The sequence below is a fragment of the Mirounga angustirostris genome, unplaced genomic scaffold (genome assembly GCF_029215605.1).
Source record: "Mirounga angustirostris isolate CCGP_5_RB_7025 unplaced genomic scaffold, mMirAng1.0.hap1 SCAF_14, whole genome shotgun sequence".
Lineage (NCBI taxonomy): Eukaryota > Metazoa > Chordata > Mammalia > Carnivora > Phocidae > Mirounga > Mirounga angustirostris.
This window is the reverse complement of record NW_026991722.1, coordinates 90,591,073-90,616,377: the sequence shown is the minus strand read 5'-3', so window position 1 is coordinate 90,616,377 and position 25,305 is coordinate 90,591,073. Positions and strand designations below refer to the sequence as shown.

At 40.2% G+C, this 25,305-nt stretch overlaps 1 protein-coding gene across 22 annotated transcripts in view; it reads right to left on the bottom strand.

Moving 5' to 3' along the window:
- The window catches only part of SFI1 (SFI1 centrin binding protein), a 99,462-nt gene that overhangs the window by 59,890 nt on the left and 14,267 nt on the right, over nt 1-25,305 (bottom strand). For 14 of the 22 annotated variants that reach the window (XM_064578712.1, XM_064578711.1, XM_064578721.1 and 11 more), the window contains 4 exons: nt 17,831-18,004; nt 15,728-15,799; nt 6,562-6,672; nt 1,176-1,270 (listed from right to left, as the gene is read on the bottom strand). In XM_064578712.1, the coding sequence (XP_064434782.1) occupies nt 1,176-1,270; nt 6,562-6,672; nt 15,728-15,799; nt 17,831-18,004 (452 nt within the window). Of the gene's footprint in view, nt 1-1,175; nt 1,271-6,561; nt 6,673-15,727; nt 15,800-17,830; nt 18,005-23,662; nt 23,734-25,305 lie in introns of those variants that run through there. The other 8 variants (XM_064578716.1, XM_045887265.3, XM_064578719.1 and 5 more) reach the window with 7 other exon arrangements.

The following is a 25,305-nucleotide window of genomic DNA, read 5'->3' as shown; positions in this document are numbered from 1 at the left end:
GAAAGAAACTGAGGGTTTTAGAGGGGCGGGGGGTGGGGGGATGGGTTAGCCCAGTGATGGGTATTAAGGAGGGCATGTATTGAATGGAGCACTGGGCGTTATACGCAAACAATGAATCATGGAATACTACATGAAAAACTAATGATGTGGGGCACCTGGGTGGCTCAGTCGTTAAGCGTCTGCCTTCAGCTCAGTCATGATCCCAGGGTCCTGGGATCGAGCCCCGCATCAGGCTCCCTGCTCCGCGGGAAGCCTGCTTTCCCCTCTCCCACTCCCCCTGCTTGTGTTCCTTCTCTCGCTGTGTCTCTCTCTGTCAAATAAATAAATAAAATCTTTAAAAAAAACAAAAAACTAATGATGTAATGTATGGTGACTAACATAACATTAAAAAAAAAAAAGAAATGAGCTATCAAACCATAAAAGATATGGAGGGACCTTAACTGCATATTACTAAGTAAAAGAAGCCAATCTGAAAGGGCTATATACTATATGATTTCAATTACATGACATTCTGGAAAAGGAACAACTATGAAGACAGTAAAAAGTTGCTGGGAGTGGGGGTAGATGGGTGTCTGGATGGGCACCCAGGTGGTGCAGTCGGTTGAACATCCAACTCTTGGTTTCTGCTCAGGCCATGATCTTGGGGTCATGGGATCGAGCCCTGCGTTGGGCTCCATGCTCTGCACAGAGTCGGCTTGAGATTCTCTCTCCCTCTCCTTCTGCCCCTCCCACTCATGCTCTCTCTCTCTCTCTCAAATAAATAAATCTTTAAAACAAAACAAAACAAAAGTTGCCAGGGGGATGATATGAGCTAAATAAAGAGAGAGAGCACAGATTTTTAGAGCAGTGAAAATACTCTGTATGATACCATAATGGGTACATGTCCATAGAAGGTACAACACTGAGAGTGAACCCTAGTGTAAACTATGGACTTTGAGTGATTATGTGTTGATGGGGGTTCACTGTAACAGATGTACCACTCTGGTGAGTGATGTTGATAGTGGGAGAGACTACTCATGCGTGGGGGAAGAGGAGTATATATACATATATATGTATTTGCCCCTTAATTTTGTGCTATGAACCTAACGAAAACTGCTCTCAAAAAATTAAGTCTTCATTAAAGAAAATCAAATAAATGAAGGTATTTTCTTTAGACATGTATTTCCTTGTCTCACCATGATTCTCGGCTCTAATGTACTTGGTCCTCTTCTCCTGCTGCTGATGCACATAGGTCCTCCAGGTCTGGAACATCAGGTTGTATAAGTAATATCTGAGGAGGCAAAAAAAAAAAAAAAGGCAAATGGCATTTCTTTCTTTCCTTTTTTTTAAGATTTACTTATTTGACAGAGCAAGAGAGAGAGAGAGCAAGAGAGAGCGAGCTCACAAGCAGGGGGAGTGGCAAGTAGAGGGAGAGGGAGAAGCAGGCTCCCCACTTGAGCAGAGAGCCCGATGTGGGGCTCGAACCCAGGACCCCAGGATCATGACCTAAGCCGAAGGCAGACGCTTAACCGACTGAGACACCCAGGTGCTCCTACTTTCTTTATTTTTTAAAGTTTATTTATTTATTGGGGCGCCTGGGTAGCTCAGTCGGTTAAGCGTCTGCCTTCGGCTCAGGTCATGATCCCAGTGTCCTGGGACCGAGCCCCACATTGGACTCCATGTTCAGCGGGGAGCCTGCTTCTCCCTCTCCCTCTGCCTGACTGTCTGCCTACTTGTGATCTCTCTCTCTCTCTGTCAAATAAATAAAATCTTTAAAAATAAATAAAGTTTATTTATTTATAATCTCTACACCCAACATGGGGCTTGAACTCACAAACCAGAGATCGAATCACATGCTCCACAGACTGAGCCAGTCAGGTGCCCCAAATGGCATTTCTTTAAACCAAAAAAACTCCTAATTCAATATAACCAGTCCCTTCTGTACTCAGAAATTAACATGGATGCTTCTGATACAAAAAAGTCATATCTATATCTTAAGCTAAAATCTTATTTCACATAGTCACAGTGAAATCTATTCTCCTTGATGGAGAGGCATTCTCCTCACTTTACAGTATCATTAAGGAAAAACAGGCTTGAATTACCTGAGAATAACTTCACCTTCAGCATTCACAAAGCTGTGACATTTAGAGTGACAGTCATATCTTTATCACTTTAATCATCCACATTATGTAAAACATTACCTCTCCTTTTCACTAAACATGGTCAATGACACCTTTCCTTTGTCTTTTCCTTCTCAATACATACACTATACACATTAAGACTGTCAGTCCCTCCGTATTTTCACTATCCTATTTCCTAAGACTTGATTTCATACTCTACAAGCTTATTAGAATGATTCAACATTGTCTTTATCTTATCTGAAATATCCACAAATCAGAAACCCTGACCCAAAGAACCTAAATAAAGAAGTGATTATGAGAGTAAATGCTATTTTTATTATTTTTTATTTTTTTTTTTTTAAAGATTTTATTTATTTATTTGAGAGAGAGAGAATGAGAGACAGAGAGCATGAGAAGGAGGAAGGTCAGAGGCAGAAGCAGGCTCCCTGCCGAGCAGGGAGCCCAATACGGGACTCGATCCAGGGACTCCAGGATCATGACCTGAGCTGAAGGCAGTCGCTTAACCAACTGAGCCACCCAGGCGCCCCAGTAAATGCTATTTTTAAAAGACACACTGTGTAAGATACTTTTTATTGTATAAAAAAGGTATAAAATGTGGATTTGATATAATTCCAATTTTTACTTTTTCCTCTACTTATCCCTGGGAGTACTAATGTCAGGATTTAGTTTTTTCTCTATTTCTATTTTCTTAATGTCCCATACTGGGCATATATTTTCTCCTATAATCAATAAAAATTAAAACAACTTATTATTTTAAAAAAACAGAACACTCTTCTTACAGAATATATACAGTCATGGAATAAAAAGATCATAGTTAATAATCACTTGTTTATTATTTTTTGGAAACTTTGACCAGCAGGGAAGTATGAGGATTTTTAGAAATCACCAGGGTACAGTGAAAGTTGCCAATAAAAATGTAAAATAATACAGATGTTGTTATGAAGCAGAAACATGTTATGTTTTAAATAAATCAGTATCCTTAACTATTAAAAAAAAAAACAGAACACTCTCAGAATTAGAAATTATACAGAAGTGAGAGTCAGTGAGAAAACCCTATTCAAACCATTAATATGACCAACACATAATGGTTACTAAAGAGGTGTCTATGTGTGTGTGCCCACATGCACATGTGCTTGGGTTTATTTTAGGACTTTGATCTTACTTATTCTAAAAAGAATTTGAAGAAAAACAGAATAGGATTCAAAACCCTTCTCCAAATCAATGCGATCCATCACATTAACAGAATGAAAGAAAAGAATCACAGGGTCACCTCAAAAGATACAGAAAAAGCATTTGACAAAACTCAACAATCACTCATTATAAAGACATTTAACAAATTACGGATAGACCAAACATATCTCAATATAATAAAGGCCATATATGACAAGCCCACGGCTAACATCATACTCAAAGAAGAAAGGCTGAGAGCTTTTCCTCTAAGATCAGGAACAAGACAAAAGTGTCCACTCTTACCACTCCTATTCAACATAATACTGGAAGTCCTAGTCAAAACAATCAGGCAAGAAAAACAAACAAAAGGCATCAGAATGGGAAAGGAAGAAGTGAAATTGTCTCTATTTGTAAGTGACATGATTTTATATATAGAAAATCCTACAGACTCAGCCCCAAAACTATTATATTTAATAAAAAATTCAGTCAACTTTGCAGGATACAAAATCAACACACAGAAATCAGTAGCATTTCCATACACGAACAGTGAACTATCTGAAAAACAAATCAATTCCATTTACAATAGCATCAAAAACAATAAAATATTCTATAATAAATTTAACCAAGGAGGTGAAAGATCTCTATTCTGAAAACTACACAACACTGGCAAAAGAAATCAAAGACACAAATAAATGGAAAGGTATCCCACATTCATGGATTGGAAAATTAATATTATTAAAACGTTACTAAATTAGGTAATTTAATTACATAATTAAATATTAGTTAATATCACTAAAATATTAAAACAATACTACCAAAATCCATCTACAGATTCAATGTAAGCCCTATCAAGATTCCAATGGCATTTTCTACAGAAGTAGAACAATCCTAAAATTTCCATGGACCCACAAAAGACCCAAAATATCCAAAGCAATTCTGAGAAAGAAGAACAAAGCAGGAGGCATCACACCTCCTCATTAAAGCTGTATTAATCAAAACAGTATGGTACTGGCATAAAAACACACCAGTGAGGGACGTCTGGGTGGCTCAATCAGTTAAGTGTCTCCTTTCAGCTCAGGTCGTGATCCCAGGGTTCTGGGATTGAGTCCTGCATCGGGCTCCCTGCTCAGCGGGGAGCCTGCTTCTCCCTCTGCCTGCTGCTCTCTCATTCTCTCTCTGACAAATAACAAAATAAAATCTTAAAAAAAAAAAAAAAGAAAAATCTTACTTTATAAAAAAAAAAAAGAAAAGAAAAGAAAAAACACACCAATGGACAGGAACAAACCCAAGTATATATGGTCAACTAATATCTGACAAAGGAGCCAAGACTACTCAATGGAGAAATGACAATCTCCTTGAAAAATGGTGCTGGGAAAATTCAATATTCACGTGTAAAAGAATGATACTAGACCCCATCTTAAACCACTCACAAAAATTAACTCACAGTGGATTAAAAACTTAAATATAAGACCTGAAACCATGAAACTCCTAAAAGAAAAAACAGGAAAAGAGCTCCTTCATATGGGTCTTAGCAATGTTTTTTTTGAAATGACACTTAAAGCACAAGCAACGAAATATAACATAAACAAATGGGACTACACCAAACCAAAACACTTCTGCACAGCAAAAGAAACAATCAACAAAGTGAAAAAGATAACCTATGGAATGGGAAAAAAATATCTGCAAACCATATATTTGATAAAGGGTTAATATCCAAAATATATAAAGAACTCATACCACTCGATGGCAAAAAAAATAATAAAACCCCCAAATAATTCAATTAAAAAATAGGCAAAGAAACTGAACAGACATTTTTCCAAAGAAAATATATGAAAGGCCAACAGGTTCATGAAAAGATGCTCAACATCACTAGTCATTAGTGCAAATCAAAACCACAAGGAGCTATCACCTCACACCTGTTAGCACGACCATCATCAAAAAGATAAGAGATATCAAATGCCGGCGTGAATGTAGAGAAAGGGACCCTTGTGCACTGTTGATGGGACTGTAAATTGCTACAGCTATTATGGAAAACAGTATGGAGGATCCACAAAAAATTTAAAAGTAAAACTACCATATGATCCGGCAATTTCACTTCTGGGAATATATCCAATGTAAATGAAAACACTAACTCGAAAAGATATTTGTACCCCTATGTTCCCAGCAGCACTATTTACAACAGCCAAGACATGGAAACAACCTAAGTGTCCACAGATGGGTGAATGGATAACGCTGTGGCAGATACAAACAATGGGATAAAAAGCAAAGAAATCCTGCCATTTGTGGCAGCATGGATGAACCTTGAAGGCATTATACTGAGTGATTAAGTCAGACAAAGACAAATACTGTATGATCTCACTCATACGTGGAATCTAAGAGCAAACACAAAAAACTCATAGAAAAGGATCAGATTTGTGTTTACCGGAGGCAGGGGTGGGAGAGAGAACTGGAGGAAAGTGGTCAAAAGGTACAAACTTCTAATTATAAGATAGAGAAGTACTGGAGATGAAATGTACAACATGATGCCTATAGTTACCACTACTGTATGATATGTATGAAAGTTGTTAAGAGAATAAATCCTAAGACTTTCCATTATATCTAAAAAAAAAAAGTGGTGTTTTTTTTTTATTTTATTTATTTCAGAGAAAGACAAAGAGAACATGAGTGCGGGGAGGGGCAGAAGGAGAGGGACAGACTCCCTGTTGAGCAGAGAGCCCAATGTGGGTCAGATCCCAGGACCCTGAGATCATGACCTGAGCTTAACCAACTGAGCCACCCAGCTTTTTTCTTTTTTTCCCATTTCTTTTTATTGTATCTGTAGGAGATGATGGACGTTAACTAAACTTACTGTGGTAATCATTTCACAAGTCAAACCTTTATGCTGTACATCTAAGACCCATACAGTGATATATGTCAATTATATCTCAATAAAACTGGAGGCAAAAAACTTTTTTCTTTTGGGGTGCCTGGGTGGCTCAATCTGTTGAGTGTCCAACTCCTGACTTTGACTCAGGTCATGATCTCAGGGTAATTGGATGGGGCCGCATGTCAGGCTCCCTGATCAGTGGGGAGTCTGCTTGAGATTCTCTCCCTCTCTCTCTGCCCCTCCCCCTGCTCACACTTTTTCTCTCTCCCTGAAATAAATAAGTGAATCTTTGGAAAACAAACAAACAACAAAAATACTTTCTCCTTTTGACTAGAAACGTGCTAACAAGTAACTATTTAATAATGTGTATCAGTAAAATTAAAGTAATATAACATGAAACCTGACCTGTAGTGACAGTCTGCTCGAACACAGAGTTTCCACTCTCGCTGGAAAACCCACCACTCTTCTTTCCATTCTTCAAAGACCTTCCGAAGTATTCTTTGCTCATAGTAAAACCTTCAGCAATGAACAAAAATCAGAGAGATCCATGATGATGTGGGAGCTGATATTTATTTCCAAATTAGTTTCATATTGCCTTTACTTTCTCATAGAAAAGCGTGGCTCATTATATATATATATATTTTTTAAAGATTTTATTTATTTATTTGAGACAGAGAGAATGAGAGGGAGGAGGGTCAGAGGGAGAAGCAGACTCCCCGCCGAGCAGGGAGCCCAATGCGGGACTCGATCCCGGGACTCCAGGATCATGACCTGAGCCAAAGGCAGTCGCTTAACCAACTGAGCCACCCAGGCACCCTATATATATTTTTTTTTAAGATTTTATTTATTTGACACAGAGAGACACAGCAAGAGAGGGAACACAAGCAGGGGGGTAGGGAGAAGCAGGCTTCCTGCGGAGCAGGGAGACCAATGCCGGGCTCGATCCCTCAATCCCAGGACCCTGGGATCATGACCCAAGCCAAAGGCAGACACTTAACGACTGAGCCACCCAGGCACCCCCATGGCTCATTATTTGACAACACCAGAATAGAATAAAAACAGATATTTTTCAGATCAGAACGACTTAAATTAGAAAGAAAGCTAAAAAATGTTATATAATAGATCTTACCAATTAAAGAGGTTAAAGTAAAATAAAAATCTGACTTTCCAAATACCACAAGTGAGTTGAGAATTATTATCCAGTTTTTTTTTCCCTTCATCAGACTAAAAATATTTTTGATTAGTAAAAAGTGGTAGCTACACTTCCCATTTACATATACAGGAGATTAAAAATTATAAGCAAATGCCTAATGGTATTCCTAGTACTTACAGGAACAGAGCATATTAGTTTAACTGAAATCTGGCCAGAGGAGTTATAAAAACAGCCAAAGGGAGGTAGAGGAAATAAAGAGGGGCCAAAGGCGATATAAAGAAGATAAGAGCAATGGCAGATTGTGTTGATGCGAACAGGCACTGTTCGAGGTGACTGATAACTCAAGAACTCTGTGCCTGCCAGTCACTTTGAATTTCTATTCATGGTTCTGCAGGTTACTAACATGTTCTTCCTCCTCAGCACTCATGGTTTCTAAAAGACTAGCTAGCAAAAATATACATGAGGAAATTCACTTCACTATTGTTCATAATAAAAAAAAGAGAGAAAATTACAACAAATGCCCCTCAAAAGGGGATAGGTTAAATTCAATCAATGCCACCTAGTCATTTTCTATGAAGTAGAGCTAAGTGATACTGAAATGGAGAGATGTTCCAGAGAAGGTGTTAGGTGAAAAGATAAAGCTACCTAATAGTATGTATGACACCATTTTTAAATATTAATTTTTTTGTATTTCCAGTACCCATATGTTGGAATTAACATAATACATACCCAATTTAAATATATTTACATATGTAATATATGAACACATATTTGTATACATACATAAAAACTTATCTACGTGTATATGCATGCACTGTGTGTACATATATAAATGATTATATTATACATATTAAAAGCCTGAAAAGGTTTCCAGTATACCAAACTATTACCAGTGGTTATCTTTCAGGGAGAGATTATAGGAGACTGCTGTTTCCTATTACACGTGTCTATAGCTTGAAAAATTTTTTAAACAACTTTGCTCATGATTTTTTAAAAATTTTAATAGAAAAGGGGCGCCTGGGTGGCTCAGTCGTTAAGCTGCTGCCTTTGGCTCAGGTCATGATTCCAGGGTTCTGGGATCAAGCCCCGCATAGGGCTCCCTGCTCCACGGGAAGCCTGCTTCTCCCTCTCCCACTCCCCCTGCTTGTGTTCCCTCTCTCCCTCTGTCTCTCTGTCAAATAAATAAAATCTCAAAAAAAAAAAAAAAGAAATTTGGGGCGCCTGGGTGGCTCAGATGGTTAAGTGTCTGCCTTCAGCTCGGGTCATGATCCCAGAGTCCTGGGATCGAGCCCCACATCAGGCTCCTAGCTCAGCAGGGAGCCTGCTTCTCCCTCTCCCTCTGCCTCTCTCCCTGCTCGTGATCTCTCTCTCTCTCTATCTCTGTATCTCAAATGAATAAATAAAATCTTTAGGGCGCCTGGGTGGCTCAGTTGGTTAAGCGACTGCCTTCAGCTCAGGTCATGATCCTGGAGTCCCTGGATCGAGTCCCGCATCAGGCTCCCTGCTCGGCAGGGAGTCTGCTTTGTCCTCTGACCCTATCCCCTCTAATGTGTTCTCTCTCTCTCAAATAAATAAATAAAATCTTAAAAAAAAAAAAATTGTAATGGAAAAGAACCACTTGCATTTGCATATGTACTTCCTTCTCCCATCTACTACTGTCCATCTACCTCCTTCTCTTCCCCAAACCCCACTAAAATAACAGCATAGATATTTCGAAAGGTGTATGCCCATAAAGACAGAGAATAGGAGCAATGATGGTAGACAAGAGATGTCAACAAATTTTAGATGCTAAGGGGACGCCTGAGTGGCTCAGTCGGTTAAGCGGCTGCCTTCACCTCGGGTCGTGATCCCAGGGTCCTGGGATCGAGTCCCACATTGGGCTCCCTGCTCAGCGGGAAGCCTGCTTCTCCCTCTCTCTCTGCTTGCTGTTCCCTCTGCTTGTGCTCTGTCAAATAAATAAAAATCTTAAAAAAAAAAAAAATTTTAGATGCTAGAGAGCAGGCAGGCGAGTAGCAACAGAACCAAGAGATCAGAGAAAGCAGAGGAACAACTAAAGGTCCTGTGCTGAGGGAATCAAGGAGCAACCAGCTGGTGGCACAGACATCAGAAAGGCGGGGAACATGAGGCATCAGGAACAGGGGGGCCCCGGCTGGAGATGAAAACATAGGATTGTTGGCAAGCTTGGGCATAAGCAGCAGTTAGGCCCCTAGGTCCTGTTATTCACCCAAGCAGAGACTCAGGTTTCTCTCTGGAGAGGCTGAACAGAGGGCCACTGGACTGCAGGATACCAGGCAGAGTTCTGGAGAGGGTCTTCAACAGAATCCACATACTCAACAGTGAGACCCCCCCACATTCCCTCTCCTCTGCCTACAGCCAAGCTTATAACCACCGTCATCCACCTCCAAGCCGCTCAACCCTAGAAGGAGTTTGGAGGATTGTTCTCCTCTGGGGAAAACTGATCAACCTAAGGGAAAGGCTTTTATTATTATTTTTTAAAGATTTTATTTATATGAGAGAGAGTGCACAAGCAGGGGGAGCGGCAGAGGGATAGAGAGAAGCAGACTCCCCGCTGAGCAGGGAGCCTGATGTGGGGCTTGATCCCAGCACTGTGGGATCGTGACTGAGCCCAAGCAGACGCTTAACCTACTGAGCCACCCAGGTGCCCCCTGGGAAAAGGCTTTTAGATACTGACAGCTGGAGGTTCCCCAGTGAAACTGTCTGGTCTCTGCCTCAAAAACAAAGTAAAGTTTTCAATTTACAAGTCCCTGTGAATACATAGAAAAGCTTACAAAATTAGCATTTTAGTGCCTAACTCTTAAATATGAACAGACAATAAAAAGATCTTTTCACATTCAGGGAAAGGTTCCCATATGAGACAGTCACCAAAAGCACAGAGAAAAAGGGGGCTCAGGAGAAACAGACAATATAAGCAAAAATCTTAAAAACAAATTGCTACATTAACCTCAAAAAATTATGATGTAGTGACCTCAACGAAAACAATTTTGGTGGAAGGGTAGAATCTAAAGACTAGTGGGATGGATTTAAGAAAGACTACAATACGTGTTGGAGATAGAGTATGGCCAGGGGAGTTGATGTAAAGGGGAGCAAAGAGATGGGAGTGCTAGCTGCAGGAGGACGTATGGTCAGATTTTTTTTTTTCAGATTGAGAGAAATAAGGGTATATGCTGGTGCAAATGATCCAGTAAACGGCAAAAAACTGATGCAGAAAAGAGAAAAAAACTGCTAGAGTAATGTCCTTGAGTAGGCACAAAGGAAACAGTGCAAAAGCCAAGGATTTTGCCACAGATGAGAGCAAGGACAGTTCACCTGCCTAATGGTAGAGAAAGCAGCTTGCACAGTGACAGATGTTGGCGGTGCGTGGATGTGAGGGAGGGAGCTTGTGCGGGTTTCCTCTGTTTCTTTTTTTTTTTAAGATTTTATTTATTTATTTGAGAGACAGAGTAAGTGAGAGAGAAAGCACACGAGCAGGGGCAGAGGGAGAGGGAGAAGCAGACTCCCCGCTGAACAGGGAGCCTGATGTGGGGCTCCATCCCAGGACCCTGAGATCATGACCTGAGTAGAAGGCAGATGCTTAACCAACTGAGCCACCCAGATGCCCCTCTTCTGTTGTTTCTATTAAGAAAATAGGAAGGGGGCACCTGGGTGGCTCAGTCGTTAAGCGTCTGCCTTCGGCTCAGGTCATGATCCCAGGGTCCTGGGATCGAGCTCCGCATCGGGCTCTCTGCTCGGCTGGGAGCTTGCTTCTCCCTCTCCCACTCCCCTTGCTTGTGTTCCCTCTCTAGCTGTCTCTCTCTCTCTGTGTCAAATAAATAAAATAAAATTAAAAAAAAAAAATAGGAAGCAAGGCCATTAGATAAGAATGAGGAAGAAATCTTGATGAATTAAATACTGTAGAAGGACCTGACTGCTTTACCTACCTCTCAAGTTAACCAAAAAAACTTTGTTCAGATCTTCTCTTCAGGAAAATAGGTGACTACCTCATATTTAAGACTACCTTATATTGGACATATACTGCATTATTTTTGCCCTACTAATTCGATGGTCATTTTGGCTCAGTTTACTAACGCTAAAACAATGCCATTTTATAAAAGTTAAAACAATCTCCAAGAACGTAAAGGCATTATTCTGCATTTTCTTTTTTTTTTAAGATTTTATTTATTTATTTATTTGAGAGAGAGAGAGAGTGAGAGAGAGAGCGCCAGAGGGGGTAGGGTTAGAGGGAGAAGCAGACTCCCCGCCGAGCAGGGAGCCCGAAGTGGGAATCGATCCCGGGACTCCGGGATCATGATCTGAGCCGAAGGCCGTCGCTTAACCAACTGAGCCACCCAGGTGCCCATTCTGCATTTTCTGGTATGAATTAATTCTCCTCTAATATTCCTACACCTGAGGAATAAATTACATGAAAAAAAGACCAAAACAAACAAAAAAGCAAACATGTCCAATCTTCCCCAAAGTAACAAACAACCCACTTGATTTAAAAAGAGATTACAGGGGCGCCTGGGTGGCTCAGTCGTTAAACATCTGCCTTCAGCTCAGGTCATGATCCCAGGGTCCTGGGATCGAGCCCCGCATCGGGCTCCTGCTTGGCGGGAAGACTGCTTCTCCCTCTCCCACTCCCCCTGTTGTGTTCCCTCTCTCGCTGTGTCTCTCTCTGTCAAATAAATAAATAAAATCTTTTTAAAAAAAAGAGAGATTATAACTTGGGGCAAAAAAAAAAAAATCCTAAATTTCTAAGTCAACACAGTATCAGAATTCTAATTCTGGTAGATGCTTAGAGAACAAGCAGTATTCTTACTCTCTCATTTTACAATTTGAGAAACTCAGGCCCAGAGCCGTAACTTATCCCCAGATCAAACAATTAGCTAGGGTCTGGGCTAGGACCAAAACTCAGGTCTCCCAAATTCCAGTCCAGTATCTTTCCTTCAGACCCTGCTACCAGTCAAGAGCAAAGAAAGTAAAGATTATAAGGGGATGATTTTAAAGCAGTATGGCAGACATCGGTCACCGGCTAACCCAACACCCACTGTCAGGCCCCTGCCTCCTCACAGGCATCTGCTGCAGAGGAAGCTGGGAGAGAAAGCTTGGATTGGACATGTTTGCTTTTTTGTTTGTTTTGGTCTTTTTTTCATGTAATGTGGCAAAAGGCAGCCAGTGACACAGCTCTGGACAATGAGGCAGAGCAGAATGCAGCTGAGGGTTTCCAGGAAAGTTTTGTTTTCCTGAGTAAAAGACAGATCTGACACCACCCTTCCCTACTCCTTCCTGTGTAAAACAGACAGTCATTTTGCAACTATGCAGTGTCATCTCTGAGGACAAAGGGCCATATGTTAAAAATGGTGAACTCGAAAGGTACTGAAAGCCTGAGTCTTTGATGGCCTCCCTGAGCAGCTAAACCAAGACCAACCTCCAAACTGCTTATGAGAAAAAGCAAATCCCAATTTGTTAAAGCCACTGTCAGACTTTCTCTTACTTAGAGTCAAATGCATTTCTAATATAATCAGCATTTCCCAAATACTGTGACTATAAATGGGTATTACTTAAACAGATATTTCTAGTTAAATATGGGTCAAATATTAAGTTAAATAAAATTAAGTAGGAAAAGAACTTGGGGAAGATAGTGGAGCGGACAACATAGCTTTCCAGTCCCTGAATCCCCATAAAACACACACAGCAACCATGTAGCAAAACCAAAAATTCATGTATCAATTACAACAAAACCATGGGACAAGGTATCCCCATAAAACCAAAATGCAAGCAGATGAAGACAAACCATCCATAGTCAAAAGATCTGCATGGTATTAACATTTCTACAGGAGGAAGAAGGAGCAATGAGGGTGGCATCTAAGGAACCTGAGAATGGAAAAACCCCAAAACAGCCAATAAGTAGTCACTGCAAAGTGCAGAGGCCCCATGTGAGACTAGCAGCTGAATCTGAGAGTTTTCTCCTTTCCACTACCAGGGCTAATGTAGACAGAATTGAAACAGTTGGAGCAGTCCTGCCCCTAGTCTCAGAACCAACATGCCAGGCTCCCTTTTAGGCCAGAGCTTCAAAATGAGGAAAAACTGCTGGAAGTAGAATAGAAATTGAGCAAGAGATGGACAAGAGAGACAAGGAAAGAGAGAATCAGACCAAGTGTTTTAGGGGAATAGAACCAGGATATCCCATAGAGCAAGCTGCCATATTTTTTAATACTACAAATGAGACAGAAGTGGGAGCTCTGTGAAATAGGAAAGTTAACTGATCTTGCCTCACTCTAAAAAGTTCAGAAAGATCAATTCCACATAAAAATGAGCAATAAGGGATGCCTGGGTGGCTCAGTCGTTAAGCATCTGCCTTCAGCTCAGGTTATGATCTCAGGGTCCTGGGATGAAGTCCCACATCGGGCTCCCAGCTCAGTGAGGAGTCTGCTTCTACCTCTCTGCCTGCCTGCCACTCCCCCTGCTTGTGCTCACTCCCTGTGTCAAATAAATAAATAAAATCTTAAAAAAAAAAAAATTAAATTAAAAAAAAGGAGAATAACATGCCTATAGATAAAGAAAGTATGAAGGAAAGATGTGTCCACAAAACAAAGCAAAAATACAAAACCCTGTCACCTATTATCTCAGAATGAGCTAAAAGACTTTAAGAAAATAAATCCAGGGACGCCGGGTGGCTCAGTCGGTTAAGAGTCTGTCTTCGGCTGGGGTCATGATCCCAGGGTCCTGGGATCGAGTCCCGCATTGGGCTCCTTGTTCAGTGGGAAGCCTGCTTCTCCCTCTGCCTGCCACTCCCCCCTGCTTGTGCTCTCTCTAGTGCGCTCTGACAAATAAATAAAATCTTTTTAAAAAAGAAAAGAAATCCACACCCAGTCATATCATATTAAAACTCTGAAAAATAAGATAATGAATCTTCAAAACAGCAATAAGTAGACTGACTTACAAATGGAAGTCTTAAGACAATGAAATATCTTCAAAATGCTGAGGAAAAAACTGGCAACTTAGATTTCTCTATGCAGTGAAATATCCTTCAAAAACGAAAGTGAAATAAAAACATTTTTTTACAAAATCTGAGAGAATTCATCACAAGCAGATCTATTCTAAAGCAAATGATGAGGATATTCCAATGACAGAAGGAAAATAATCACAGATGGAAACCTGGAGACATAGGGGGGAAGAAAAGAACAGGAAGGGTAAATATGTGACTAAATCTAAATGAATATTAGCTGTATAAAACAAGAAAAAATAAATGTTTTGCAGATTTTAAAATATAAACCATATTAAAATACCTTACAATAAGGGCATATAAGCGGGGAGGGGGACAGACAGAGTTAAAAGTGTTCTAAGGACCTTGCCTTGTTTGGGAAGAGGGCAAAAGGGCCAATTAACATTAGACTCTGATAAACTAAAGATATGTATTATATTCTTTAGGGCAATCACTAAAAGAAGAATAAAAGTTTGGGGAGGGGGAATAAATAAAATACTCAACTGAATTAAAAAACAACAACTTTATTTGAAGGTACTGAAAAGCTACCGAGGAAGTGAAAAAGGACAGGGCCAAGGTCCAGGAGAAGAAGGAGAAGCAGAGGTGAACTCTGTCTAACATGTGCGGCTGGATGGACTGCTGCCACCCTGGAAGCTTCACTGGCAAAGCCGCACCAAGATGGGAACAGCACAGACCCCCACAGGGTATGCGCACAGATTTCAGGGGACATCCCCAGGCCAAATTTGCTTAAAAGACTTTGAAAAGATCTGGATGATGTTCCAGATTAGGAAAGCCACAATGTTAGAAAAATGAAACAAGAAAGTTTGTAGTAAGGGAAGAGTTGAGGGCTTAAGAACCCACAACATTTCCCTTTTTAAAAAAATGCCTACATGTCAGTGGCTGCCAATTCTTCCTCTGAAATCTACCCTACACTGGCCGCTTCTCTCCAAACCCACCAGCTCCTGCCTGTGTCCTTGACCCTGGTGGCTCCCCATTGCATCAGCTCTTCGCTCTTTTATGCTGCCGCTGAAGCAATTTTAACCAAAACCTGCAGTAGGGGGCAGTGGCCTATACACATTCTCTCGACTAAAATTTCACTCCCCTTGCCAATGCCAACTTTTTCCCCAGGTTCTGCCCTAGATCAAGTCAATGTGGTCAGTCTTGACAGTGCCCTGAAAGAGGTTATCTACTTCTGGGCAAATATTTTTTTTCAGAGAGGGTCTTAGCCATCCTGGTTTACTTAGGATTCCTTCATACATTCATTTGATCAAACTAATATATGTTAGATGACCATTATATCATATGCCTGCTGGAGGCTTGGGGGTGGGGAGGGGAAGAATGTAACACATACCATAACAAAGGTTACACATGGGCTTAATACAAAACAAAAACCTAGAATGAACTCAGAGAAGTTTGGTGTTCTGAGCTAATACTACCTGGCTTTAGAGGGAAATACTCTTCCAAAAGTCATTCGAATCCACAAATATAAGAACTTCCTGGCCACGCATCTGAAAGAAGGAAAGAAAGGATATATACACATTTTAAAACTCCATTTGACTTATTTCATCAATTTTCTGGAAAGCAGAGGGAAACTAAGGTCCCCCGGGGAGAGATGCTAGCATGAGTCAAAAGGTGAATCACAGCTAATCTTCCATCAAATAGAGCATAGGATGGGACAGATTTATAAAGCCAAGATCAAGCAGATTGTTTTTATTATTTTTATTCTTATAAGTAATCTCTACCCTCATTATAGGGCTCTAACTCACAACCCTGAGATCAAGAGTCCTATGCTCTACTGACTGAGCCCACCAGGCACCCCCCAAGCCGATTATTTTTGAAAAATATTTTCAATATAAAGTCTTTTGTCACTGAAGACTTCAGAGTTGAGGAAAAGGAAGTACATGATAATGCTTTTATTCGTATGATTCTTACTGCCTAAAACACCTAGCAAATGCCCACTTACCTGTCAAGTCTCATCTTCAATGCTTGCTCCTATGTAAAGCCTTCCTGGACCTTCCCCAACCCAAACACGGTGAGTAGCCTTGTACCCTCAACACTCTGATCCAACTGTTAGTAAATATAATGTTATGACACCAAATCACAGTAATCAGCTCATAGGGGACCTGGTGTTCCCTCTGCACTGTGAGGCCCTGAGAATGGGGACCATGTCTTATAGGATCCCAAGTACCTAACACAGTGCCTGGTATACACACAAAAAAGGTGGCTTGTCTTGGCCAGTTTGTCTCCAGGTTCAGTTTGGAACACTCTTCTTCCTCCTACCCTTTATCTGGCTTATTCTTACATTAACCTTTAGGACTCATCTTAAACCCCACTTCCTCCAGGAAGTTCCTCTGGCTACACTAGTGGGGCTGATCTAGTCATGTGGGCCTATAGCACCACATCCTCTCATCTTATAGCATTTATCATGCTTTCCTGGTGTGACTTAACAGTCTGTTAAGCCGACATGATTTTAAGCTTTCATGAGGTTATAGGCCAGGAATGTCTTATTCACCTTGTATGCTCAGCATCTAGCACAACACCTAGCCAAGTAGGCACCTGATAAAAATTTTTTTTGTAGTTTTATGGTTTTATTAACACAAATACAATGTGTACAGAAGCTGTCTATTCATTTTCTTCACTGCGCAGCCTGGCATTGGGATTGGTGGCTCTGATGGTCAGATGGGCTGCTCTTTCCACAGTGGCTTTGTGGTTCTTAGAGGAGATACCGTGAGCAATCCCTGCACAGTAAGATTTGTTGCACATCCTCACCACTTCAACCTCCTTGACGTTGTGGACTAGGAACTTCCAGAAGCCACTGGGCAGCATGTGCTTGGTATTCTTGTTGCTCCCGTAACGTATGTTGGGCATCAAGATCTGGCCCTTGAATCTTCTGTGCACCCTACTGTCAATGTCTCTGGGTTTCCTCCAATTGCACTTAATTTTGACATATCTGGTGCCTCCTCAGGCAGCGCCAAGGAAGAGAAAGCCTGATAAATTTTTGTTGAGGGTGCCTGGGTGGCTCAGTTGGTTAAGCGTCTGCCTTTGGCTCAGGTCATGATCCCAGGGACCTGGGATTGAGCCTGGCATCGGGCTCCCTGCTCAGCAGAGAGCCTGCTTCTCCCTTTCCCTCTACTGCTCCCCCTGCTTGTGCTCTCTCACTTTCTTTCTCCCTTCTCTCTCTCTTGCTCTCAAATAAATAAAATCTTTAAAAAAAATTTTTGTTGAATGAATAAATGAATGCCTTTGATAGACCTAATCAAAAGTAGTGGAAAATGACAATTTTTCTCAGAGTATGTTTGGACTTTTTCTGGAAGACTCTTTATAGCTTACACATTGTGGAATGTGAATGAAAACACAGAATGACAGACTTTAAGCGTGCAGATTCCTAAATATTGTTTTCTTCTGAACATCCTGCCACAAAGAGTAGGCATCAAAGTCTCCAACTAATTGAGACAGAAGAATAGGAATCATCCCCTCATTTTCACCAAGGGAGAACAATGGAAAAGCCACTGCAGGCAGGTGACAACTTGCAAGCTCACCTGATACGCAACTCTCGTAACCGGTTCCTTTGGGTCCAACCACGTGAGGCATGATACTGAACTGGATGACTGGCACTAGGTATCTCACTCCGCATCCCAGAGAAGGCAGAAGACTTCTGGTTGGTCAGTATCTTTGGAGGATAAGTTTTCTTAACTGCACCATCCTTAAAAGACCTTAAATTTGAGGAGCAATGGGAAAAGGAGAGAATCAAATTATCTCTGCATGTGATGCAAATATCTTTTAACAAACAAGTGAAATAGATAAGCTCAATGAGACAGACTGATAGTAACTATGCTTCAAGGACAAAAAGCAGCTCAGCCTCTGATAGAAATACCTGCCATTCACAATGGTGTGTCCAACATCCCTAAGGCTACCCCCTAGATTCAGTGATGATTAGATCGAAGGACTCACAGGACTTAGCATATAGTTGCACTCATGGCTATCATTTATTACAGCAGGAGGGCACAAAGCAAAATCAGTAAAGAGAATAGGCGCATGGGGCAAAGGCTGCCGGAAATCAGGTGCATGCTTCCAATGGTGGAGTCATGTAGGATACCCTTAATTCCCCCAGCACCGAATTATGTGAACACATGTGAAACGTTGGCTACCAGGGAAGCTTATTAGAGACTCAGTGGCCAAAGTTCTTACTGGGGGATGGTCCTACAGGCACCCTCTGCCTATCACATACCAAAATTCTAGATTTCTAGGAGAGCAGGTGCTCAGTATAAAACAAATTGCACAAACAGTTCTGGCACAGTTAACTACCCTTATCAGTCAGGGAACGGTGAGAACCCTCCCGAAATCTAAGTTTCTAGACACCAGTCAAAGGCCAACCTTGTAAGCAGGACTTTCTAAGGATAGCAGTCTCAGGCCTGCAAAGTTAATTCTTTTTTGCATGAATGGAAAAACAAACATAACAGAGAAGAGCAAAAAGGAAAGTGAGCTCTTTAAAAACACTGATAAAATTGGGGCGCCTGGGTGGCTCAGTCGTTAAGCGTCTGCCTTCGGCTCAGGTCATGATCCCAGGGTCCTGGGATCGAATCCCGCATCGGGCTCCCTGCTCAGCGGGAAGCCTGCTTCTCCCTCTCCCACTCCCCCTGCTTGTGTTCCTTTTCTTGCTGTCTCTCTCTGTCATATAAATAAATAATATAAAAAATTAAAAAATTAAAAAAAAAATAAAAATAAAAACACTGATAAAATTGACAAAAAGTCAATGAAACTGATCAGAGAGAGAGAAAAAGCCAAAAACCAGTATTAGGGGGGAAACACATCATTACAGATCCTAAGAAATATTGTAAACAACTCAATAAAAATAAATTTGAAGATATAGGTAAAATGGATAAATAGCTAAGAAACCAAAACTTATCAAAACTACACATGAAGTATAAAATGTGAACAGTCCAATAACCATTAGCAAAAATAAACAGTAGTAAAAACCTTCCCGCAACGAAATCCTCAGGCCTAGATGGTCTTGCTGTCAAGTTCTACCAAAATGTAAAGAAAAATTCATGCCAATCTCACATAAACTATTCTGAGAATTGTTTTTTTTTTTATTCTATTCTATTCAAGAAAGAGAGAGAACAGACGAGGGGCAAAGGGAGAGGGAGAAAGAGAATCTCAAGCAGGCTCCACACACAGTACTCAGCATGGAGCCTGGCATGGGGCTTGATCTCACAACCCTGAGATCATGACCTGAGCCGAAATCAAGAGTCACACACTCAACCAACTAAGCCGCCCACGCGCCCCCTGAGATTTCTTTTTTTAAAAAAAGAACACTACCTATCCCCAATCTACATAAAACCAGGTGGTTTTAGGAGACTAGCCATAACCTTAATACAAAACCTAACAAGGAAATTTTAAGAAAGAAAAATTTACATCAATCTCACTAATGAATACATATGTAAAAATTTAAACAAAGTATCAGCTAACTCAAGTCAGCAACACAGAAAAAGGATAATACAATATGATGGAAGCTTAATTCCAGAAAGCGAAGGTTAACATTAGAAAAATCAACCATTAAGACAATCATATAATCATTTCAATAGATGCAGAAAAGACAGGTGATTAAAAAATATTCAATATCCATTCATGACAAAAAGTCTTAAACTAGGAAAAGAAACCTTAATCTGATAAGGGCTACCTAAGAAAAACCTACGCAGATACCATACTTAAGGTGAAATACTGATAGCTTTCCCCTTTGAGATTATGAACAGGACACGTAAGACCACTTCTATACAACGTTGTACTGGAAGTTCCGGCTGGCAGAGCAAAGCAAAAAAAGAGAAATTATAAGTCATTAAGACTGGAGAGGGGGAATAAAGTGTCATTTTGCATATGACATCATTATGCATGTAGAAAACCCAAAAGAATCTACAGGTAAATTACTAAAATTTGTACAAGTCTAGCAAGACTATTTGATACAAAAACAATATAAAAAATATATATACAGTTGATTCTTGTTATTTCCAGTATTATATTCTATAAAGCCACCTCAAATATTCTGTGTCATGGATTGGAAGAATCAATATTGTTAAAATATCCATACTACCCAAAGTATCCACAGATTCAATGTAATCCTTATGAAAATTCCACTGGTATTTTTCACAGAAATAGAACAAATAATCCTAAAATATGTGTAGAGCCAAGAAAGACCCTGAAGAGCCAAAGCAATCTTGAGAAAGAACAAAGCTGGATATACCACGTTCCCTGATTTCAAATTATATTACAAAGCTATAGTTTTGTTTTGTTTTTTTAAAGATTTTATTTATTTATTTATTTAATTGACAGAGAGAGAGAGAGAGAGAGAGAGAGAGACAGCGTGAGAGGGAACACAAGCAGGGGGAGTGGGAGAGGGAAAGGGAGAAGCAGGCTTCTGGCCGAGCAGGGAGCCTGATGCGGGGCTCGATCCCAGGACCCTGGGATCATGACCTGAGCTGAAGGCAGTCGCTTAACCAACTGAGCCACCCAGGCACCCTACAAAGCTATAGTTATCAAAACAGTATGGTACTGGCATAAAAAGACACACAGATCAATGAAACAGACTAGAGAGCCCAGAAATAAACTCACGCTTATATAGTCAACTAATTTATGATAAAGGAACCAAGAATATACACAGCGGGGAAAGGACAGTCTCTTCAATAAATGATATTGAGAAAACTGGACAACTACATGCAAAAGAATAAAATTTACACCATACACAAAAATTAACTCAAAAGGAATTAAAGACTTGAATGTAAGACCTGGAACCATAAAACTCTTAGAAGAAAACATAGATAGTAAGCTCCTTGACATTGGTCTCAGTGCTGATTTTTTTGGACTTGACACCAAAGGCAAAGACAACAAAAGCAAAAATCAACACATGGAACTAAAACTAAAAAGCTTCTGCACAGCAAAGGAAACAATCAACAAAATGAAAAAGCCATCTACTGAATGAAAGAAAATATTTGCAAATCATATGTCTGATAAGGGGTCAATATCCAAACTATATAAAGAACTCCTACAACTTAATAACAAAAAACCCAAACAATCCAATTTAAAAATGGGCAGAGGGCGCCTGGGTGGCTCAGTTGGTTAAGCAACAGCCTTCGGCTCAGGTCATGATCCTGGAGTCCCAGGATCGAGTCCCATATCAGGCTCCCTACTGAGCAGGGAGTCTGCTGCCTCCCTCTGACTGCCCCCCGCTCTCGTGCTCTCTCTCTCTTACTCTCTCTCAAATAAATAAATAAATAAATCTTTAAAAAAAAAAAAAAGGGCAGAGAATCTGAATAGACATGTTTCCAAAGAAGACATACAAATGGTGAACAGGTACATGAAAAGATGCCAGTATCCCTAATCATCAGAGAAATGCACATCAAAACCACAAGGAGATACCACCTCACACGGGTGAGAATGGCTACATCAAAAACACAAGAAATAAGAGACGTTGGCAAGGATGTGGAGAAAAAGGCCCTTACACTGTTCATGGGAACGCAAACTGGTGCAGGCACTGTGGAAAATAATGAGTTTCCTCAAAAAATTAAAAAGAGACCTACCATATAATTCACAATTCCACTTCTGGGGATTTATCTGAAGAAGGAAAAAAAATACTAACTCTAAAAGATATACACACCCCCATGTTCACTGCATTATTTACAATAGCCAAGACAAAGAAACAACCTAAGTGTCCACTGACAGGTGAATGGATAAAGAAAATGTGATATATATAAATATATATATACACACACACACATATATATATATACACAATAGCATATTCTTCAGCCATAAAAAAGCATGAAATCCTGCCATTTGCAACAACATGAATGGCCTTGAGGGCCATTAAATGAAACAAGTCAGACAGAGAAAGACACCATATGATCTCCCTTATATGTGGAATTTTAAAACAGAACAAAATAACAAGCTTACAGACACAGAGAACAGATTGGTGGTTGCCAGAGGCAGGGGTGGAGGTGGGGGGGTCAAAATGGGTGAGGGAGTCAAAAGCTACAAACTGCCAGTTATAAAATAAGTAAGTCATGTGGATAAAATGTACAGCATGGTGATATAGTTAATAATCGTATTGCATATTTGAAAGTTGCTAGGAAAGTAAATCTTAAAAGTTCACATCACAAGAAAAAAATTCTGTAACTATGTATGGTGAAAGATGTTAACTAGACTTAAGTGGTAAGCAGTTTGTGATATATAAAAATACAGAATCATTATGCTGTACACCTGAAACTAACATAATGTTGTACCTCAATTATACCTCAATAAAAACTTAAAAAAAAGGGAAGGACAGAGCATTCCTTGTTTCGTCTCAGCTGAGAATGTGCCTGTTGAGCAACTCAAATTTTACAAGGCTCTACACATGTCCAAGAATGACCCCGAGAGCACTGAGAAAGTGCTGGGAGATTTGGGGGTTAAAATAAATTTTGGCGATTACCTGAATTCACAAATTCAGAATCTACAAATTAGGATCAACTGTATGTATTTCTACAGACTAACAATAAACAAAAAATAAAGCTATTTATATACTGTTTTCAAACCACAAACACCAAGTACAGGAGTAAATCTAACAAAAGTTGCAGGGGCACCTGAGTGGCTTAGTTGGTTAAGCGTCCAACTCTTGATTTCGGCTCAGGTCATGATCTCAGGCTAGGATCGTGTTGGCCTCCCCGCTCAATGGGGAGTCTGCTGGTCTCCCTCTCCCATCGCACCACCCGCCCCGCCCCCCATCATTGCTCGCTCTCTGTCTCTCTCAAATAACAAATCTTTAAAAAAAAGTTATAAACATTTGGGGTGCCTGGCTGGCTCAGCCAGTAGAGCATGCAACTCTTGATCTTGGGATTATGAGTTCAAGTCCCACGTTGGGTGAAGAGCTTACTGGGAAAAAAAGTTGTAAACATTTTTATAGGGAAAATTTTAGGACTTACAAAACAGTTATTTTTCCCAACGTGATCTATAGCTTCAAAGTAATCCCAATTAAAATCCCAACAGTTTTTGTTTTGCGAGATGGGGAAAAGACCTGACAAGTTGACTCTGAAGCTGATATAGAATTGCAAAGACCAAGACTAGCTTACAGACATTCTTTTAAAAGTCCCTGGTGAGGGGTGCACGGCTGGCTCAGTCAGTAGAGCATATGACTCTTGATCTCAGGGTCATGAGGTCGAGCCCTATGATGGGTATAGCGATTTCTTAAAAATAAAATCTTTTTTAAAGAAGTGTTTAAAAGTACTAGGTGAAAAACCTTACTTAGATCTCAGACTTCTGTAAAGCTATATAATCAAGTCATCATGATTTTGTAGCAGGGACAATTCAACCATAGGCATAAAGTAGAAAGCCGAGAAACAGACCTGAGCTTAAATGCATTAATGATAAAGGTGGCGCTGCAGAGAAGTCTTTCCAGTAAACTGTGCTGGCCCAACTGGATATCCACATGGAAAAAAAAAAAAACAACAAAAACCTCATATGGCAAATAAAAATCAGTTTCTTTTTTTTTTATTAAAGATTTTTATTTATTTTTTGACAGAAAGAGACAGCAAGAGAGGAAACACAAGCAGGGGGAGCGAGAGAGGGAGAAGCAGGCTTCCCGCCGAGCAGGGAGCCCAATGTGGGGCTCGATCCTAGGACCCTGGGATCATGCCCTGAGCTGAAGGCAGACGCTAAACGACTGAGCCACCCAGGCGCCCCACAAAAATCACTTTCAAATCGTCTAGAGAAAAAAAAACGCAAAATAATAAAGCAATGAAGGCAATACAGAATACATTCATGACCCCAGGAAAGATCCCTTAAAACATGATGGAAAAGATATATTAAAAAAAGCATCATTTTTACTACATTAAAGTTTAAAACACCGTAATTCATCAAAAGATACCAGAGTGAAAAAAAGTGAGCCACAAAGAGGGAGAAGATATTTGCAACACATAAAACAGAAAGAACTCACATTTGGAAAAATAAAAATTCCTATATATCAACTGGGGGAAAGACTCAATATACAACTGAATAGAAAAATGCGATTAAGGGGGCGCCTGGGTGGCTCAGTCGTAAGTGTCTGCCTTCGGCTCAGGTCATGATCCCAGGGTCCTGGGATTGAGCTCTGCATCGGGCTCCCTACTCCGCAGGAAGCCTGCTTCTCCCTCTCCCACTCCCCCTGCTTGTGTTCCCTCTCTTGCTGTGTCTCTATCAAATAAATAAATAAAATCTTTAAAAAAAAGAAAAATGCGATTAAGAGTTGAATATGTACTTCAGAAAGAGGAAATCCAGATGCCCCAAAATAGGTACTCAACAGCAACAGAAATCAGGAAATATGAATAAAAAGCACAGTAAGCTATGACTATATCCCCACCACAGAAGCACAGTGTTGGGGAGATGTGGGCCAACAGCACAACCCATACATGGCCAAAATTTACTAGAAATACAAAGCATTGGACATGACCCCAGATCTACTGAATCAGAACTCTGATGGTGGAGTCCAACAATCTGTGTTTACCAAGCTTTCCAGAGCATTCTGATGCAGGCGTGAACTTCAGAACCACTGTGTGCCACACTATGCATATGAGAATCATCACATTCAAAAACTGGAAACAGCCCAAATGCCCGTCAACAGAATGGATAAACTGTAATATTCCTATAATGTATCATAGAGCAAGGAAAATGTGCAAACTACAACTATAGACAATAACATGAAGGAATCTTATAATCTTGAGAGAAAGAATCAAGACACAAAAGAATACATACAATATGATTCCATTTATATAAAGGCAAAGAGGCAAAACTAAACTATATTGTTTTGGAATGCATACTTAACTGGTAAAAATATAAAGAAATTTGAGAAAGTGATTACTATTAAGGTAGGACAGTGGTTTACTCTAGGGAAGAAGGAGTGGGTGTGATTAGGAAAGGATACAGAAAAAGGGACTTCGGAGGTGTTGACAACACACTTTATCAGTGTGATGGTTACATGTTTGTTTCAAAATGATATAATAAACAGTACATT